This window comes from Photinus pyralis, unplaced genomic scaffold (assembly GCF_008802855.1).
Source record: "Photinus pyralis isolate 1611_PpyrPB1 unplaced genomic scaffold, Ppyr1.3 Ppyr1.4_LG3a, whole genome shotgun sequence".
Taxonomy (NCBI): Eukaryota; Metazoa; Arthropoda; class Insecta; order Coleoptera; family Lampyridae; genus Photinus; species Photinus pyralis.
The window spans coordinates 5,010,577-5,032,541 of NW_022170509.1; the positions used below are offsets into that span (position 1 = coordinate 5,010,577).

The 21,965-nt window shown below is 34.0% G+C and overlaps 2 protein-coding genes across 3 annotated transcripts; one reads left to right on the forward strand and one right to left on the reverse strand.

Annotated features, from left to right (window-relative positions):
* The first annotated feature begins 3,181 nt into the window (after positions 1–3,181).
* Positions 3,182–5,602, forward strand: LOC116165733. Its single transcript, XM_031480397.1, has 3 exons — positions 3,182–3,323; positions 4,262–4,956; positions 5,582–5,602. Exons 1-3 carry the CDS (start codon positions 3,182–3,184, stop codon positions 5,600–5,602), a joined length of 858 nt encoding a protein of 285 aa, XP_031336257.1.
* A 2,314-nt stretch (positions 5,603–7,916) lies between these two features.
* LOC116165667 (protein ROP-like) lies at positions 7,917–21,380 on the reverse strand. Of its 2 annotated transcripts, none has more exons than XM_031480297.1 (9): positions 21,173–21,380; positions 16,916–17,074; positions 16,567–16,719; positions 9,355–9,458; positions 9,104–9,252; positions 8,838–9,053; positions 8,472–8,784; positions 8,179–8,424; positions 7,917–8,134 (listed from the first exon to the last, which is right to left on the reverse strand). In XM_031480297.1, exons 1-9 carry the CDS (start codon positions 21,198–21,200, stop codon positions 7,940–7,942), a joined length of 1,563 nt encoding a protein of 520 aa, XP_031336157.1. In that variant the 5' UTR covers positions 21,201–21,380; the 3' UTR covers positions 7,917–7,939. The 2 variants fall into 2 exon arrangements, with proteins under 2 accessions (XP_031336157.1, XP_031336156.1); XM_031480296.1 differs by lacking the exon at positions 9,355–9,458 and adding an exon at positions 16,395–16,498 and having other exon boundaries at positions 21,173–21,378.
* Between the last annotated feature and the right edge of the window lie 585 nt (positions 21,381–21,965).

Below are 21,965 nucleotides of genomic sequence, written 5' to 3' on the forward strand. Positions count from 1 at the left end.
AATAACGTAAAAACGAGGCTGCAAGTTCCGCGACAGTAAAACAGAGTGTAAATTTGTTTTTTTGAACACGCAGTTCGTCGGTTTCGAAATAGTGTGCAGAAGAAGTTGAGCAATCTTAATAAAAGATTTAAGTTATCCTCAAGTGAAGAAGTAAAAATTTGTGGAAAGGTTTTAAAACGGTCTGTCTGTATTCAGAAGTTAGTTCGACTGTGAGTAAACAAAACAGTTGTCTGCTTGTTGAAACCTTTCAAGAAGGATAGTCTATCATTAAAAGTTTCTACCGTCCAAGCAGCAATCAAAACATCTTATTTATAAAGTTCCAGTTTAATAAAGTGTCCTGAAGATGTCAGCGAGTGTTTTTGTTGTTTGATATAAGTACGCCTGAATATCGCAAATCTTGGACGACCAGATTGTTTAGACTAAGAAAAAGAACTGTAAGTAATTTAGGGTTTTCATATTTTATTTTTCGCCCACTTGCGTGTGGGGTAATATGTCAAAACAAGCTTTGTAAGCTTTACTTTCTTGCAGGGTTTTTGTTTTATTTTTTGTTTAGAAATAAATGTCTGTCATTGTCAATCAATTGTGTGTTTATTAGAATCCATTTTGGGACACGGACAGAATGTTTCATGTCAGATTTTTCTTTTTGTGCCCAACAGTGTTAATCAAAAGTTGTGTAGTAAATTCTTTGGAATTTTTTGGAAGTGTCAATATTAGAATTTTTCCTCTAGCAGATTCCAAATGGAACATGGAAATACCTATAATATGCAGGGTGTTACATATAAGTATGTAAAAAAAATTTGGGTCGTAGAGGGAATCAAAACAAGCACTTTTTCCAAATAAACCCAGGCTCCACCGTGTTTCAGAGCCACTCCCAAAAAAGTGGCGAAATTTGCATTTCTTCATTAATTTTTTCTCAGCAAGCATTATAGTTTGAAAGACTGGTGCCACATCTTTGAATAGGTTTTCGGGTATGTCCTTTCCGATTTTGCAATTTTTTTTAAATTCCTACCACGAAATGGTTCACTCCTAAATGGGAGTGCGAAAAAAATTCTGACTTCGACCAAATTTGATCTGGGGGTTTTTTTTAACATGAAATTAGTTTTTGAAAATTCGGAAAAAAAATTTCCATTGCATTTCTTGACCAGATAACTAAAAATGCAGAATTCCACGAAATTCGTTGTACCGCCAAAACCCGAATTTCCTAGGTAAAACCAGTTTTAACTATCTGCTTTAGTCAATTCTAGTTTACACTAGGTAAAACTAGAATTGTGTAAAGTAGATAGTTAAAACTAGGATATTTGGGTTTTTACTGATATCAGGTTTTGCTTTAATTTCAATGGGTTTTGACGGTAACATATAGGTACACACTTGATGAGTTAAGGTTAAGTGTCCCACGCCTACTAGTGAGTGATGTAATTTTGCATATAGTTAATTGTAAATATCGCAAATAACGAAAAATAATAATCTGAGTCAATATTATGACACTTGGAATAATGCTTCTTGATTGTAATGGAACTCTACTTTCTCACCACCCGCAGCCACGCAAAATCTACATCTTTTTGGAATCGAATTTGCAGACTTCAATACCATATATCGAATTTTTTATGTTCATTTAATCATCATATCGACTTAAATCGTTATTTTTTTGTTATTTGCGACATTTTCAATTAACTACATGCGAAATGAAATCACTCACTAGTAGGCGGGGGACAGTTTGTGACCCGTAGGCCCAAACCTCAAAGTTTTGTTTGAAAAGTGATTTTTAAAAACTGTTCAAAAAAATTTTGTTCCTTAACTCATCAAGTATGTACACAACGAATTTCGTGGCATTCTCTCCATTTTCGTTGTCCGGTGAAGAATTGCAGTGGAATTTTTTTTTCGAATTTTCAAAAACTAATTTCATATTCGTGATTTTTATGTTCAAAAACCCCCAATACCAAATTGCGTCAAAATCAAACATTTTTTAGCACTCCCATTTAGGGATGCGCCCTTTCGTGCACAGGGGCGGCTCTCTATCCAGAGCCAAGGAGCCATGGCACCACCTCAAGGAACCTGCTAATTATCAATTCTTAAAATATAATTAACTATTATTAATTGTGCTCACTAGAGTACATAATTGTGCTTTAAAACTTAAAACAAAAAAGTAAATGATTTGATAAATTAGGTACCAAGAAGAATTCATTTGTGCTTATCCGTGGACTTCAAATACGGTCGAGCCGTGCCAAACTGAAACTGGCTTGTATTTTCCTACAAGTGTGGACTTCCGCGGGGAGTAGAGGGGTGGGAGGAGCGAAACCGAAGTAGCGTTTTATACATAGAACTTGAGCCATCAGAAGTTTGGCTCATAAGCACAATAATACAATAACACAAGAATAATGTGTACGTGTATTAAGTATGCTTTGCGCCGTTTTCCTTGTTTCAGTCGTGATAAGTCAATTTTTTTTACTTCTGTGTAAGATTACACTTCCCGGATTAATTGTTACGTAAAATACACAAATTAAAAAATCATTTAAATAAACCTTTTTCCATGCATTCTCTGGAAGATAGACTTTAAATAAAGCAATTAAGCAGGCCGTTACCGGACTTAAATATTGTTAGAAAACGAAATGCGTCTGAAAGAGGACAGGACAATAGCGATAAATCCGAAAATAAAGGAGTAGGGATTCAGAGAATTAATAAATTTCAGTACTTGTTTAGATAAAGATTTGAATAGTTATTTGTACAACTATTGTTGAAAATGATACTTCGGCCTCATTAATAAAACTGCAAATAAAATGTTGCTATTGTTTATAGATCGGACTAAACGCCATGGAAACGGATAGTACAAAACGTGAAAAAAGTAACACTCCATACGATTTTTTGTCAAAAAAATCCGCTAATTCTCATCTAAAACAACACAAAATGAATTACTGGAATGCATACTTGAAGTATACTTGAAACAAGTCTCCAAAGAAATTAAAGGAGCTAGGAGCGTAGTATGACGGCAAGCGAATAACACGCATAATTTGTGCTCCTGCCTTAAATTGTACTTTTATATTGCATTGTTTGTGTATAGTGATATTAGTAAGGATTACCTACTAAATTGTAACTTATCAGTGTATATAAATTGATTTCGGGTGAAAGGTTCACTGGCTTTATCTACCACAACAGATAATCCTAATACAAGTGCGGCTGTTAACAAATGTTTAAAACGCGATCTGTAACTCGTAAAGAAAAAGAGGGCCTGCAACTACCAGAGGATCACTCGCAATCAAGTCAGTCCAGCTTCTGCACAATGGAAAGTATGTTAGATATGATGGAAGAATTGAAAAAGGAGTTGGCAGGTATCAACAACAGTATATCTAATCTTAATACCAATTTTAACAATAAGTTAGATAATTTTATGAAGGATATGTCTTAAATGCGAGAATAATGCAAAAAGCATTACTTTGCTTAATAATAAAATTGATGATTTGGAACAACGGAGCCGAAGAAGTAATTTGCGTCTCTTTGGGGTCAAAGAATTGCAGAATGAAAATACGGATGAAGCAGTAATCCATATTTTAAATGATAATTTAAATTTAAATCTAACTATTAACGATATTGAGAGGTCACATAGAGTAGGTGCATTATCGCCGAATAAAATACGTGCCATAATAATTAAATTTAACAATTATCGTATTCGTCAGTTGGTATATAGTTCAAAAAGTAAACTTAAAGGGACTGCATTGGTTCTACGAGAGGATCTTACTGCTAGAAGGCATAAAAAGTACATGGAGCTCCAAGGTGTTTATGGGAAATCGAATTGTTGGACAAGAGATGGAAATGTACTATTCAAAGTTAATGCAGATGTGAAGCTATACAGTTTTGATAATTCGAACTAGTGTAGTGAGCTTAGCAGTGAAGATAAACCCCTTTATTGAGTTTGAGAGATTACTTGTTTTTTCTTGTGTGTTTTCTTTATTCAAATGTAAAATCTATATTATTATTAATCAGCAATGATGCTACATTCATTTGTGTGTATATAACGAACTATAGTTTTTTTTCTTTGTGTAGAATATTCAGTATTCAAATTTTTGGTATGTATTATAAACCGATTATTGGTTGTATTTTTCCTTTGCGTATTTAGGTGGAAGCGCAAATTAAATTGTGCCTATAATTAGTTCCCTGTGAACGAATTATGAGTAATACCACATTTGCTCATATCAATGTGCGGTCGCTCACCAAAATTTTGTTGAATTTTCTGAACATGTAAGGATGAATAAATTTGATTTTGTTGCAGTTAGTGAAACCTGGCTACATAATGGTATTGACTCGCATATTGTTGCAATTGAAAATTATAATTTTTTACGAAAGGATCGTGGCAGTCGAGGAGGTGGAGTGGGCATTTACGTGAAATCAAACTACAAAGCAACTTTTATAGAACAAGATGTTTCTAAAACGTATGAGCAGCTTTGGTTACGAGTTGTTGATAAAAATAAGGTAATATTTATTGTGGGTGTTGTCTATAGGCCTCCCAATACCAATGTTTTAAATTTTATCGCGGAGTTTGAGGATGCGATGTGCAATATTCTACCGATTCATAGGAATATTTATGTGCTGGGCGATTTTAACATTGATTATTTGAAATCTGAAGAAGTTTGTGTCGTTCGTTATAAATCAATGTTGGATGCGCTCGGATTACAACAAATAATTAAAGATTCAACTCGGGTAACAGCACTTTCGTCCTCCCTAATTGATCATATTCTTGTGTCCGATCCGCAGACTGTTTTGTTCTCTGCGGTTACACTTTCTCATTTAGCTTCTGACCATAACTTCATAACATGCTCCATAACTACTGTATGTGACCGTCCAATTATGTCAAGACTCACTTATAGGGACTACTATAATTTTCATGAAGTATCTCAATATTTTGATTTAACACTGTCTCAACTCAACTGGCATGAAATATATATGTTACCTAGTGTAAATGATAAGGTTGACACATTCTCTGGCATCTTGCTTTATATTTTTGATCTGTATTTCCCCCTTAAAACCAAACTTCTTAACAAACCGGAATTACCATGGCTAACTAGTAATGTAAAATTTATGATGAAATTAAGAGATAGTGCATATAAACGTTACAAACGAACCAAAATCGCTGGGCACTTTGAGTATTACAAATCTCTTAGAAGTCTAGTGTCCGTTTCAATTAAAAATGAAAAGAAAGCCTACTTAAATTTTACTTTAGCTAAATATCATAAAACATCTCTGTGGAGGGCAATTAATAACTTAGATATTTACAAGAAGAATCATTCTACAATCCCACATCACTTAAGTAATCCCGATGACATAAACTCCTATTTCATTAACTCTGTTCCTTCGAATAACATACATACCTCGTCTAATGGTTATAACTCCATTCATCCTAATGTCACCACCATATTTACATTCACTCCTGTTGATGATACAACAGTGTTAACTATACTCAATGGGATTAAGTCTAAAGCTTTTGGTTCTGATGGCATCAATATTCAAATGATTCAGATGTGTTGTCCGTCCATGGTTCCTTATATAACCCACATTGTCAATGTCTGCCTATCCTCTAATATTTTCCCTACAGCTTGGAAAACTGCACTTGTGAGACCCATTCCTAAAAATCGATGCCCTAAAGACTACAAGGACCTTCGACCAATAAGTATTTTGCCGACTTTATCCAAGGTCCTGGAAAAGGTAATGAAGGCTCAAATTAGTGATTACTTCAAAAACAACCGTTTATTGTCTAAGTTCCAATCTGGATTTCGAGAAGGTCACAGCTGTACTTCTGCACTACTAAATATCACGGATGATATCATACGGGCAACTGACTCAGGGAAGCTCACAATAGCAGTTTTACTCGATTTCTCAAAGGCATTTGACACTATCGACCATAAACTACTCCTTAGAATACTACATCACTACGGTTTTCATTCTACGGCTATACAATTAATCTCTTCTTATGTTCAAGGTAGGCGGCAGAGCGTTCTTGTGAATAATACTCGTTCCTCTTCACTTGACATACGACGGGGTGTTCCGCAGGGTTCCGTATTGGGACCATTTTTATATATTATTTATTCTAATTCCATTTGTAGTAATCTGTACCATCAATATGCGGATGATACGCAGATTTATCATAGTTTTAATCCTGCTAAATTGAACGAAGCCGTTGAAATAGTGAACAAGGAGATAAATACTTTGGCTGATATTGCTCTAGACCACAATTTGCACATTAACTCGACAAAATCTGCGGTTGTTATTTTCGGTCGTAAATTAGCTAGGGAACCTTTTATTAAAATTCATCTCCGAAATGTGCTGCTGCCTGTAATGAACATGTCACGTAATTTGGGTCTAAACATGGATGCAGATCTTAAATTTACACAGCATGTCAGTGCCTGTGTAAGCAAAGCGTTTGGGACTCTAAGAAAACTGCACCCCAATAGAAATATTCTTACTCCTAAAATTAAATTGCATTTGTCTAATTCTGTGATTTTGTCCCATTTTAATTTTTGTGATGTAGTCTATGGGGCATGTATTGAACAAGTCACGGCGACGAGGATCCAAAGAGTGCAAAATGCATGCTTAAGATTTGTTTACGGTATCGGACGTAGGGATCACATCTCTCACAAAATTGTGGAAGCAGGGTGGCTTAATATGCATCAAAGGAGAATATTGCATTCATCTGTGTTCTATCATAAATTATTTTATTTCCAAACTCCTGGATACTTGCTTGACCGTTTAAGTTACCGCACGGATGTGCATAATTTGTTTTTACGACATAGGGGTCTGTTAGATATTCCCACCCACAGTACCCGTTATTTTGAAAAATCGTTTTCGTATAACGTGGTAAAAATATATAATGCTATTCCGCGGTCTCTCAAAATGCTCAGTCCATCATCATTCAAATCTAAAATGTGCCAGTTGCTAATATCAAATACATTGCCGTTATAGGTTTTGTAGCATTTCTTCTTATTTTATATATATATTTTTTTTTTTTTCTTTCTTTCTTAATGCGTGGTGAGTGTTCGTTCATTGGTGTTACTGATATATATATATATATGTGTTGCTATTATATTATGCTTGACAGGGCTGCATGGAAGATCAGGGTATTGCTACACTGAATGCAGTCCTTTCCCACATTATTCTTATTTTCTTTATTTATTTTATTTTTGTTTTCCTATTAGTTGTTTTTGTGGGAATAAACATTATTATTATTATTATTATTATAGATTTGTTTCCGTCACTTGCATTATAAATATTCGAATTATACTCAAAATCTAAATAACTGGAATAATATGAAAACAAAAATTTGTAACTATTACAATAATGGGGAGGGGGACACAATTTGGCACTACCTTCTACGCAGCTTACGAGCCGCCACTGTTCGTGCATACTCAAAAACCTATTCAAAGCCATGCCACCAACTCTTATGGTTACTGAGAAAAAAATTAAAGAAGAAATGCAAATTTCACCACTTTTTTGGGAGTAGCTCCCAAACGAAACACGTTGTACCCTTGGTTTATTTGGAAACAATGCTTGTTTTGATCCCCTCTCCCATTCAATTTTTTTTACATACTTATATGTAACACCCTGTATATAATGAGGGATCCATTCAACCTTCTTTTAAACATGACTAGGATTTGGTGCACACTGCTATCAAATTTCACAGGTAAGTTCAATTGCCTGTCAATTATTTGTAAGTAAAGTATCTCAAATAATTGTTTAATTATATAACCAAAAATCAAAAAGATGATCAATTAAACAATCAATTGATTTTAAAGTTATTCAAGTAATTAACTAATCGACTGGTTTCTGCATATTTTACAACAGCACACACTTGAACCGACTTTGCCAATGCATTAACAACGCAAATTACCCTAACTGAAAATCTACTTGTTTCAGATTTGGGTTGTTACCAAATGTTGATGATATTGTGTGCACATATTTACCTTGTGGGCGCATGATACCCAGAAGTTTGAGCTCTTCCGGCCAAAAATGGGAAATGTTTATGATCAAGTTTGTCCTCTATACAATCTTCCATTATATCCTTAATGATTGGCGTCCATCTAGACATTTGGTATGTTTGCTCGGTGATGCGTTCCTTGCGAGGAACCGTATACTGCTTTCTGCGATTACTGCCCTACAATAACAGCTGAAATGAAAGTGTCAACAAGGATGACTTACATCTGTAATAACATTCACGCCAAGATACTGAAGGTTTGCAATCTTCTGCTTGTCTTTAATTTGCGCATGTGTAGCTAATTTTGACAAGTTCTCCTCTGTAATTCCATTTTTGGCGAGTGCATATAAAGCGATTATACGCATTTTATCGTATTCATTCGTAATTTTGGGATCTAACAAAATTGGCACGATATTACGCATGTGATCTCTAATTCGTTCGCCTTCCGCATCTGTTCCCATAGCGAGATCCTACACAAATAAGATCAAACTTCCGATTAGAAATATTCACAACTAACCTGTTCAACTTTGCATAGCTTGTCAACATAACCTTGGTATGCTTTCATGCAATCTTCTGCCAAATGCAAATGAGTAGAATACTTGGACAGCTCCTTTTGATATTGAGGCATCTTCTTAATCATTTGGGACAAATCCTTTAGGGATTGTTTATCTGTTTGTGTCATACGTTTTGAATCGGTAAACTTCTTTAAATTCTTTGTTACACTCTGCGACACTACTGCAATGTGTTGATGACGAAGCTCAACCCAAAGTTCGTCATTTTCGTCCAATAGCACCTCTTTTTTTTCAACAGCACCAGCGGAAGCCTCATAGCTGTGTCATTTGAATAATACACTACGTAATCCTTAAAAATGTATTTAACTTACCGATATACATCATTTTCGATAGGTAATAAATCATAAGCCATTGACTGGAAGGTGAGCTCATGGAGTAAAGGCGAAACACAATCAAAGCCCCTGTCTAAAATAAGCAATTGAGATCTGGCTTTTTCAGGACCTTCACCCATTGTCGGCTCGTCGGCTTTATACGCATCCAATTTCTGTTGAATCAATTGTGCCAATTCAACGTTTCGTTCCCAATCACTAAAAACGATGACTTTCATTATCCCACATTGCAGTAAGTGCAAACAAACCTTCGATAACGGACTGAAGGGTACTCGCCCAACGTAGCACACAAAGTAGCTATCTGTTCCGCCATCCTTTCCATATTCGCATTTCTGGCGGCGGCAAGTGATGGGTCATAAAAGCATTGAAATGTTCCCGGAGAATCCAACGAAAATACCTATAATAAAAATGTGAAAATAGACAATATCGTACATTACTCCACTACTACATAAATAAAGAGAAAAGAATAGAAGCTAAACATGCAAACAACTTCACACACCTGTGATTCATAAGGTAAGAAGGCTATGTTGATCTCCTTTAATGTTTTTATTTTCTTAGCGGCGCAAGATTTGCACAATTCATTGAAAAGTTCCTCAGGGCAGACTATCAGAAGAAATAGAAAAGATTAAGAAAATGACTCATCCACAATGACAATATAAAAGTTGTCATCTTAATCCCAGGAGCACCCTTCTAATGGAAACGAGAAATCAATATTCAAAATACACTCACACTTTGGTTTTTGCAAACCTATCTGATTCATTAATTTTTTCAAGGGTGTTTCCGGGTTCTCTACATACACTGCATACGTAATATATTCATCAATTAAAAGAGAGTAAAAGTATGTACGCAAAATGTTTCATAGTGGGATCAAATTATAATTGCAGTATTTGGACCATAAACGTGCATAGAAATGTGGATAAACTTAAGCGTTAAAATAATGTAATAAAAATAATCAGTTTGAATTAAAAAGTGAATCGTTGGTTTGCACAAAACCTCTGTGAGTCACCATCTACAAGTTGTAAGATTATTCTTTTCATCAATATTATGACATGCAGTTTTTTTCATTATTGCGCACAAAACCATCCATGAAATAATACTAAAAATTGGCTATCGTTGTGGTGTTATTGGTAAAGTTGGTCGTTATAACGTCTGACCATCTAAAGTAGAGAGGGACCGTGGATGGCGCTGAAGTTATTCATGGAATTATCTTCTATAGGAAAAATCAAGGTACTCTGCCTATCCTTACGTGGTTAGTGTTAAAATTGGTTATAGAAAAAACATTAAATGCACTTTTTGAGGATATTGTAGGTCTAAAGCAGAACAACTTGTACCATACATGTAATTTGGGCATGCGCACACCGAATTTTGAAACGCATGCGCATAACGCTTGGGGTAATCTTTTGAATTCATTTTCATTGGTAATATGGCAATAAACATTTTAAGTATTAATCTTACTAAATAGAAACATTGAAATGCGTTTGCGCAGACAGGGAGGCGTTTTTCATAAATCCTTCCTTTTCCTCTTAGTCCAGGGAATAGAGGGTTTTAACTTGCAAAATGAGAAGTAGTTCCAATTTCTTTTGCATGTCATAGACAGTCATCTGGTGGTTAAGAATCTAAGTTTTCAACCTCCCACCCCTTGTGCTTCCCCCGTACCACCCCCAAAACCACTGAAATTTGGTTGGTTTCTTAGTTTTTCAATCATGTCTTTTTAATGGTTCACTTTAGAAAAAAATATTGTTATCAGAACTTGTTGAGCATAAAATTCTACATAACTTTGATATACGCTACTTTTTTGTGAAATGTTTATTAAAAAAGATATAGAGCTTGAGAGTTGGTTATATTTTTAAGAATTCTGAAATTTCTATGTAGATGTTTTAACCAAATTTCATACTTTTATCTCTATAATTAAGAGATTTACGACAAAATATCTTGAATTTATTGTGGTATAAATCCCTCTACTCTGCACCCTTACCAAAGGGGATGCATAATAATGAAACTTGCAACCCTTGCTAGTGAGGATATTTGAATCACTGTGAGATTGTAGCACTTTGTAATATACTTTTGAAATTAAAAAATTTGTCCCACTTCAGTTCAGTTTCACCCCCCCCCCCCCCGCGCGCGCGGTAGGAAGGTAGGAATAGATATTTCAACGCTCTTTATATAACGATAAGTTCAAGATATTTTCTCATAAAACTCTGAATTATAGGGATAAAGTATGAAATTTGGTTAAAACATCTACATAGAAATTTCAGAATTCTTAAAAATATAAGCAACTCTCGATATCGTTTTTAATAAACATTTTTCAAAAAAGTGGTGTGTATAAAAGTTGTGTAGAATTGTATAGTCTACAATTTCTGATAAAAATATTTTTTTGTAAAATGAACCTATAAAAAGATATGATTGAAAAACTAAAAAATGGATTCTTAACCACCAGATATTCTTTCATGACATGCAAAAAAAAATTGGAACTATTTCTCGTTTTGCAGGAAATGGTCCATTTTCAGTCTCTATTTCCTGGACTATCTACCATACATGTTAAATCCTAATAGATTAAAAAAAACTGCATATTATTTTTCACGCGGGATTATTTTTCATGAAAAATATGTTGATCACGTAATAATGCAATACGCAATAATCTTCAAACCAATAAACATACTACAGGGTCCTGCAACTGTGGGTCGGTCTTTCCTAGCTCATACCTGGTAAAATGTCAACTATAGATAGTTGTGCTGTGAAATTATTTGTAATCTGTTTGGCAAAAATTGACGAGAGCATTTTAGTAATTTATAAATGTTATAAATCTTTCCTATTGACATAATTCATTCTTCCATATTTCGACAGCAAGTGAACATGCGCATCTAGAGAAATTATTTTTGAATGCACAGGGTGTTCCATTTGTACGGTTTAAATACATAACCAATTTTTTAAAATAAAACACTGTATATTATTTAGTTGTTTCAATGTCATTTGTTAACTTCTGCATGGAAACCCATTTACTGTTTGATTTTTTGTCAATGTTACCATCTCATTTATTTTTTTCGAATAATTTGAATAATAATGTTAATCCGAATAAAGGGCAACACTGATAACGAGACGGTTGGATTTAGTGATACAGGGTGATCACAATGAAATGGTAAAATTTCCAAATTTCAAAGTGCCATAACTATTTTTATTTCAAATAGAACTACTACTATTTTATTTCGCTATTCGATAGTATTTTGAGGTCCCTTCACTTTTTATAAAGGACATTCTGTGTCTAAACCTCGTAGTTTAGCTTATTCAATATTTTTCACAAAAGTACGTACTCATTAATTAATTTAATTTTTTATTTATTATCCAAGTTGCTCTGCGCCCTCACCAGGCTTGCGCCCAGTTACAGATATGATAATAAAAAACAAAAGAATGTCCAAAAGTAAATAAGTGTTGCAAATTAATAATTTGCTACAAGTGAACTCTCTGTTTTGTAGTAAAATTAATTAAAAGCACTAATTCAATCTTTTTTGAAATTCACTTTTTTAATAAATCTTATTGTAATATGAAACAGAGAGTATACTTGCAGCAAATAATTAATTTGTGACACTTATTTACTTTCGGCCACTCTTGTTTTTTATTATCACTGCCTACTCTGTTGCATAAACATGTAATTAATTAATGGGTAAGTATTTTGAAAAATACTAAATATCCTAAAATCTATGTGGTTTAGGTACAGAGCATCCCTTATGAAAGTAGAAGAAAATGGAGAAGACTATTGAAAAACGAAATAAAATAGTGGTAGTTCCATTTGAAAAAAGAAAAACTTTTGAAATTCGAAAATGTTACCAGTTCATTGTGAACACCCTGTATCACTAAATCCCACTTTCTCATTATCAAAGTGTTGCCCTTTACTCGAATTAACATTATTACTCAAATTTATTTCGTAACTTCAAAAAACAAGGTAGGTATAATTCATCACAAAGTGGGGCTTGCTTAGTGGAATTATTCGGAAAAAAATTAATAAGATGGCAACATTGACAAAAAATTAAAAAGTGAATAGGTTTCAATAATGTAGACTGTAGAGGTTAACAAATAAGATCGAAACAGCTAAAAATATACAATTAAAAAAATCAATTATTTATTTACACCGTAAAAATGGGATTATGGGATAGTGATTATCTGTATGCCTGTCACAATTTTATTATGATATGCAAGTTGCTTACATTAAAAAATTTAACTTTAATTCGGGTTAGATTTTCTGGCTAATCTATTCTGTGACAACTTATATAATGAGGCTCCTAATTAGGTGAAAAGTAAAAGTACCTAAACACAAAGTTATGTTATAACTGTGCAAGTGCAAGTTGGCTATTGGTACTGGCAAAAAAAGTTAGGTAAATGGTGTTTTCTAGTTGCACATATCTACCTAAAGGGAGTAGTGGTAAAGGAAGAGGTTATAAAGCATAGTATGCAAGTACCGCCACCACAAAGAAAAAATAGAAAGTCAAGAAGTTGTCTAAGCCCATGTCTAGGAGGTAGGTAAAAAGTCAGACGCAGATTGGAGTAATTTGAAGTAAAAACACTATAATTGCTTCAATATGGCACATTTTACTAGTGCAACTTTGTATAAAGATTGTACTACACTAGATAGACACCACTTCTATAAATTCCGAACGCTCAATTTTTCTGCAGAAGACTTGTTCACAGTGCATTTTTACTGCCTTGTGTAGGTGTAATCTGAGTCTGACTGTTTTTCTCTCCTTTAATAAATTAATAGTATCACTAAAACAGTTGACAGTCAGTCTACCTGTTACTACTTATGGTCCGTTCACTTATACACCCATTTGACCCCAAAAATAAACCCAGTGCCTCAATTGTGCTCTATTGTGCATTGATGCTTACAGGTTGCGCCTTTTCGGTTTTAGACAAATTTCAAAAATTCAAATAGGAGCTAAGAGAACGCTTAACCCTCCAAAAAATTAAACTTTATCATAATGAAACGATGGTACGCACAATACTTCGATTGTGCTTAATTGTGCTCTTATGCTCACAGTCTGTCTTTTTTGGATAAGCGCCCACTTGGCCCCTCCTTTCATTTTTTGAAATATTTTTTAAACCAAAGAAGCACAAACCGTGAGCATAGTAGATACAAAAAAATTGGTATATCCTTGGGCTAATGAGGTGGGGCTACGAGAACGGGTCCAGATCCAAAACCAGAAGTCCCATAACGCCAGCTAAAATGTTTCAAATATTCTTCTTGTGGAAACAGTAACGTAGACAGGGTGTAGAAATGGTTTAAGCACCATAGAGATTTCAATGCTATATTCTTTATATCGAAATATTTTCTCCCCTTATTATTTTACACCAAAGTAAGGAAATCATAAATTGGAATTATAGCTATAAATCTAAATTTTGTTTCAGTAATTTCATGGTACGAGTGATTTTACTAAGAATCACTGGTGCCACGAAATTATTGAAACAAAAATTCGATTTTTACGCAAATACTAAATTAGGGGAGAAAATGTTTCCATCTTGGTTTCCATATAAAGAAATTAGCATTGAAATCCTTATGGTGCCTAAACTGTTTCTACACCCTATATAAATAAATTTCCTGTGGCTAGAACAGATACCACTCGCACGTCTACGTATGCGCGATTCTGGCCAAAAGCTTTTCAGATTTTCCTTTTATATCTAAGATAATGTGTACCGAGTTTGGTTCCAATCGGTTGTCGTTTAGTCGGAAATAAAAATACAGACAGGCAGACAGACACCATCGAGATGTTGTTTGATTCAAATTCCCAGTGTTGCAAAACGTGTTATTTCCTCTAAAACTGGGGGCCATTTTTCACCCCAATGCAATACCTCCCTTACTAACATGCAAGTGGTATAAATGTACTATTGGCTATTGCCCCCGTGATTTTTGTCAACCGCAATATCAGACGGAAAGGATGCGCGGGAAAGTAGACAGGATGGAAAACTTGCCTAGAACACTGAATCTGGTCTGGTCAGTGGTGTACGTTTGTGGAGTCAAATGGACATGCTGTGAGCAATGTATAATAATAATAATAAGATCGTTATTCTTGAAACTGTGCATCACAGCCATTGAAACGTCATACAGAGTGAAAAAATAACAAACTGTACGTGCAGGTACGAACAACATTGAGTGAACATATAATAAATAAATTAGCAAGTGGATTGCTTAAGTGAATCTAGCCGTCATGAACTCTGTGAATTCCTTGACAGAATAAAACGTGTTATCCTGTAGGATATTTTATTTTTAAATGATTGTTGGTTGCAGGTGGTGAACTCTAACGGCAACAAGTTAAACAATTGTGAACCCATCATATAGGGGGATTTATTATAGAAAGAGTGGTGGTGCTTCCTTGTGGAAATGTTGTCCTTACCCCTCGTATTGTAGGTGTGGGTATCTCCCACTTTAATGATGTCACTATACACTCAACGGACAATTACCTAGCTGCCTAAAAGTATACAATTAAGTTTTTTTTTCCGTTTTAAATTCTCACTCAGACCACAAACTGGGCTCCGACACAACAAGATCCAAACTTCACTTAAAACTTAGACCAATTATTTCCTCATTCTTGATAAACACAAACTTTTTAAACTCAAAATTCCAATAGTAAAAACTTCTTCACAACATTAAACTTGTTTTTACATTCTTTAACTAATATGAGAAGGATTACGTTTTCTATGTTCAAAATTGTACAGGCGGCTCGGCTACTGATACCAAATTTAGCGTCATAGACAAATACGCTCTTTCAAAATAAACCAAAACAGCTCTATACTCAATTTTTGCTATTTAAGCAAAAACCACCTCCTCTAATAAAATCAACATACAGTTATTCCGGACGATACTCAAAATTCCATTTACGCCACCAGAACTGACAACCACTTGCGTCGCTTATTTCATATGTGACATTGTTTGCCGAAGAACCACTTAATTCTTGTCCAATAACAACTTCTTATAAACATCTAACCAGATAAAACTTTAAACTCACGCAAAAAGGTCCGAAGATATGCCAGAAATGCAGATTTAGTTTTTATTTTTTCTGGCGTTTTTGAACAGATACAAAAAAATAAAATGCACTTTCTTATTGCCACTATTTGAGCTCTACAAAGCGGCGTTGAGTGATTTTCAAGACAACATTTGATCTAGTCTTTTTGAAGATGTATTCAGTGTTCCAGACAAAATTTCCACCCTGTATATCTATGAAGAAAGTATATTAATGGAGTTTTTCACATATCTGCTTAAAGTTTTATATCTAAACACCTAAAACATTTGTATACATTTCATAAGGTTTATATTTGCACACTTGGCGTCTCATATCCCAATGTGATAGTCATTATGAGACATCGATAATATAAATTGTGAATCAGGAAAGTGTTTGTTAATAGAATGTAGCTTTGTGTAAACAGTAATGTTAGCGTCCGCCTTTAACACCATACAAAAGTATTGCATTGATTAGTAATTGTTAAAATTTGGCAAAGCATGACAAGAATTATACATTTAATAGCAAAAGCTTCATTTTACCATTAGTAAATAGATACCTGTTGCTCAGTAGGAATGAATGCTATGTTGATTTCTTTTAGGGTCTTAATATACTTGGCAACGTGAGCATGGCTTAGCTCATTAAACAAGGTATCAGGACAAGCTGAAGAAAACCAAAATTAAAAAAAAGAAAAAATGTCACGTAAAGAATTTCGATGCACAAATACTTACCCTCTGTGAAGAATACGTGGGCGCCACGATACATAGGGCGGGGGGTCTCGAAATCATTCATAAGTAAATGAATTGACTTTTCGCAGGGTGTGATTAAGTAAATCGCTTCCATCGATGGAAGCGGCTCTCTTTTTTTGGCAATATCTTCAACCACTATCGGTAAAGCATGAAATTAATAAAATATAAAGATAATTATGGAAATTGCAAATGGAATTAATTTAAAAAAAACGTTATTGGAAATGGAGTTCTTTTGTATGGAACTGAGCACTGACTGTATATTGGTGCTACAAAATATATCACCAAAATAGTAATATGCAACATCAATGATATCAAGAAATTAATTACATACATGTGATTCCCTCGGCAGAAATATCATGCATTTTACAACAAGCCGAAACCATTCTCATTGCCAATTGATCAACTACTAACACTCTCCATTCCGTAGTTCCATGCTTAATTGGTCCATTTTTCTTAGGCCCTTTGTGTTTGATCACTTCTTGCATTATTTCTGAAATAAATGAATTAAAAATAGCTCTTCTATATAATACAAAGTAGGTATCATGAGCTTATGTTTATTGGAATATTTAACAATGATATGCAGAGAAGCATGTAAAAAAAATTGAGTCACAGTGGGGATCTAGTTTTTTGTTACATGCGCTTGCGTCGCTTAAAAGTGGTCGTGTATGCATTGAATCAAAGTAAAGTCATATTTGCCATACGTTCTACGCGCCAGACTAATTTGAAATCTTTCTATTTCTTTGATGTCAGGTAAAAAGTACAGTTTACATTTGCATTCAAATTTAAGTATGTATTCAATATTTTTAAGTTGAAAGGTACCAAGATCCCAAATGCCAACTCCATTTAGGGGTACGCCATCTTGGAGTAAGAATTTCTGAAAAATTGTACAAACTCGTAAGAAAATCCCCAAAACCTAGGTAAAATCCTTAGTCCCATCCTTTTATAATAATAATAATAATAATATTAACATATATTTACCCAACAGCATAAGACCAATAACAGGACAAAACCTTCATAAGCTATAGCATGCTAACCATAATGCTTAAGAAAAATTAAGTATATAGTAAATTAAATCTAATTAATTTTAATACAATTGACAAAAACAAAAAATTTGAAAATTTCAAAAAACTCTAATGAAGTACAAATACATTCTTAGCAGATTCTATAAAGATGTGACTTATAGAGTCGTTGTGGGTATCAACTAAATCACAGATAAGATTGTATCTAGAGCACATTAAATCGACAGGAGCTCTAGGTAGTAAATTTGTACGAGATTGGGAGACATAAAATGCATCAAACTGTCTACTACTAAGCCTAGGCACACTAAAATTAATACATGCTAAGTTGAGGACAATCAGTAATATTGTTTAGTAATTTATATAAGAAAGTAAGACAAATTATAATTCTCCTAAATTCGCAAGATGTCATTTTAGCTATTCAATAATGTTCCATGGTCAAAGCCTTGACAGGGGCACGCACCAAACTGCTTTAACCATAAATATTTCAAAAATTTTCTTTGGATATTTTCAACTAAGCTTTTATAATATTTATAGTGGGGGTACCAAATAATTGCGGCGTATTCCAGTCGAGGACGAACTAAGCTAAAATACAAAAGCTTTATAACATCTATATTATGGAAGTCTCTTGTGCTTCTTATTACAAAGCCTAACATTTTGTACGCAGAAGCAACAGATTCTGTAACATGATCATTAAATGACAAATCTTTATCAAATAACACTCCCAGAACGCGCGTACGTATACATTGGGATAAAGTAATACAATTCCCTGTATACTTGTAATCAATTTTATGTACTTTTGTCGTTACCGACATAGATTTGCATTTGTCTATATTTAATTGTAATTTATTCGACACCAATTGTAGATTGCAAACAAATCATTTTGAAGAGTAATACAATCAGAAATTGTATAAATTGATGAGTAGATTTTTACATCCTCGGCAAACAGTAGTACAGTCGAGGATATTACTTCACATAAATCATTAATAAATATGGGAAATAATAGAGGACCCAAGTTAGAACCTTGGGGAACTCCAGAGGTAGCTATATACTTGTTGGACTGGTAGCCATTGTAAGTAACATACAAAGTTCTATTTGTTAAATATGACTTAATAAGGGCGACAAAGTGATCAGTGTACTGCACAGAAAAAATGAAACAAAAAAATTAGTTACATACGCCAAACTCGTTTTTAGTTTTCGACCTAAAATAAATTAATCAAGTTGGGTAGTAAGCGCATGCGCGGCTCATGTTTTTTAGATGGACGCACAATTTGCTTTTATAAATAATAGTAACAGCTTCTGTTAAAATTTCAGAAAAATTCGGCCACAAACATGAAAGTTGGATTACAATTTTTTTACATGTGTACATAAATAGTGGCCTGAGTAGTGTCCATGATTACCAACAAACGCAATTTTCTGTTTATCTATCAATGCATTTAATCGCTTCCTAAATCAAACTGTGGTGTAGATCAAGGCTCAAGGCCGGTTCTTCCTAGTCCAAAATGACCGCTAAAATTGAGCAAACGTTGTGTGAGCTTTGGCTAGTCAAGGATCAAAGTGTAAAACTAAGAAAAGCGAAAAAAAGGAACACAAATTTTAAAAATTTTGTGTGCTGTTGGGAGGTGTGTTCCCTGGTGATACACTTTATACCCTTGGTACAGTACTGACACCTTGTTCAGTGCAACTGTAATAAAAAAAAGAAAAAAAGATTTTCACATTTTCCATGAATTCAGACTATTTATGTGTACAAAGAAAAATATGTTAAGGTATACCTAAATATTCTTATAAATTAAAAAACGTAGCATTTCGCAGTCTGCGCATTCGCACACACTTGATATTTAAAATATGCAATATGTTTGCTTTTACTAAAGTTGACATCTCGCAGTCTGCACATGCGCACATTAATCGTCAAGATTTTTTTTGGTTGGGTTGCCAAAGCTATAAGCTACCGAATGCAAAAAGAACGAATTAAATCTCTTGAAAACTGTAGTAGTTAAGGTTGAGGTTAAGGTCTCCGACGGGCAGACAGTGGGAGAAAGTGGTCATAATAGCGTCTTCCCACATGAGTTGGAAGATGCGCTAAAAAGTTACAATTTTCTGCAATCCTACGTCATTAATTCCAACGGTCGCCAAATTGACTAATGTATCTTCCGGGTCAGTTCACAAAATTCTAAAAAAAAACAAATTATTTCCATACAAGGTACACGTTTTACAGCAATTTGGCAGAAGACAATAATTAGAATAGGAGAGTTGCCTTCTGCGAGTTAATGTCCCAAAGAATTAATAAATATCCTAATTTTGCAAAAATTCTTTGAAGAGTCAAGTACATGACAAAGGGGACATGCTGGTAAGACGAAGAAAATGTACACTTTCAACAAGATGGAGTTCCGTAACATTAGAATTTGGCTGGCTCATTAGACGTTATCTTGGTAAATGGATTGGCAGAGGAGATGCCATAGAATGGCTACCATGGTTTCCCAACTTGACTCCCCTTGATTTCTTTGTTCGGAGATATTTGAAAATGGTAATGTATAAATGTTTTGGAATAAATCTTTCTTTTTGTGAATAATAATTATAATTTTATACCTCTATATAAATAATAATTATTACTATAAAAAAATTTACAAAAAATATAGTAAGTAAAGTAAACGCTTTTTACATTTTTGAAAGTTTATAATAATGTACATACCAAAAATAAATAAATGAACTGTAATAACAGTTTAAAATAACATAAAAAGTAAGTTTATTTTCATTTACTAAGAGGCCCTTTGGATACATTCAACACTTATGGAGTAGACTGTTAGCACTGATTCTTCATAAGAGTGTTGTCAGAAGGTAACAAGAGCATGAGAACGGTGGAGGTCTAAATATGTAGTCACTGTAGGGTTAAATTTTGAAATGTATGAGGCGACCTTTTCAACAACCTATTGATAGTAATGATAGTCTTGAGTCTTCTATATTTGTATGGTCAAACTTGTATTAATAAAATACCTGGCAGTCCGTTAAATCTACTTAACCAGCACTAGTCATGGAAGCGCATATATATAAGCATAGGAAGTAAAGTTACTAGTCCAGTAAATTTAACGGAGGATAAAAATATCACACCTTCGTTTATTGTAATTAACAACATTTTGCGAATTAAATGCCTGTCTAAATAACATGCATTGATACGATACATGTCATGATATTTATGTAGTTACTACCAATAAATGAGTCCAAATTAAAATTAGAAAGTTAGGTTTGATTGAATGTAAACACTTTGGTTGCACGCCTCCCGGTTAATATTGACATATGTGACGTCAAAATTCCCCTTTAACGTAAAAATGGTGTAGGTAAATCTAAATACACCTAAAATCGATAACTGCTCATTGCTTTAAATTAAACATAATCGTATTAGAAACCACGTGTTTAAAATATTCTCAAATATGTAAATATATATGAATAAATATTCACGAGGGCAAGATTTCCTACTAACGATTTGCCCTGTGAAATCACCGAATCATGAATGAATCGAGATAACAACACTGTTACAAGTGTGGTTAGCTTATGGAGATTATAAAAAATGTACTCACTGTGGCCCACTTGAGCTTTTAAAGCCATTTTTGCAGTTTTTACTATTTATTTCACCAGCCCAATCAAATTAAATCGACGGAACCTTCTTATTAATGAAGGCCGTCAGTTTACAACCGCATGCGTAATCAGAAATTTGGCGTTAACGAAAACGTTAGAGCAAGAGAGACGAAAAGAAAGTCTGGCAAGGAACTGGGAAACTCGAAACAGAGCACGCACAGGTTGGCTTTTATGCACTGCGCATACCGGCACATAGTGACTCATTTCGCATTTGTTGAATGTGTCCGGTGTCGTTGTATCGTACGGAAGCTGGTATTTCCCATATTTAGATCATATTAAAGTAACGTGGGAATGTGCAATTTAAGGAAAATACGACCTAATTTTGGTGGTATTTATTTAAATTGCACTTATACACACTACACAAGTTGTGTAGCGGAAGCTAATTGCAATGGGTCAGAATAGCATCGCAGTCCTTTTCGAGGTATCCAATATAAATGGGTTATTTCCAAAAGACCCACAAATGTTTGTCCTTCATAGCCTTTAACTCAATTCATAATTCCCTACAATTGTCATAGAGTTTTCTGATAGCCCAATTCGTTACTCCGTGAAAGCATCTAATGATGTTTTTCTGTAGAGTTTGGCCTACTAATTAACCCCAAAAATTCGTCTGTTGATACCGATGCCCAAACGGCCCAAGAAACAAACAAGTATAAATTGTGCACATATCATATACAGGGTGAGTTTTTATTCATTTTATGTCATACTTGATTATTATTCAGTTATAATAATCCTAAA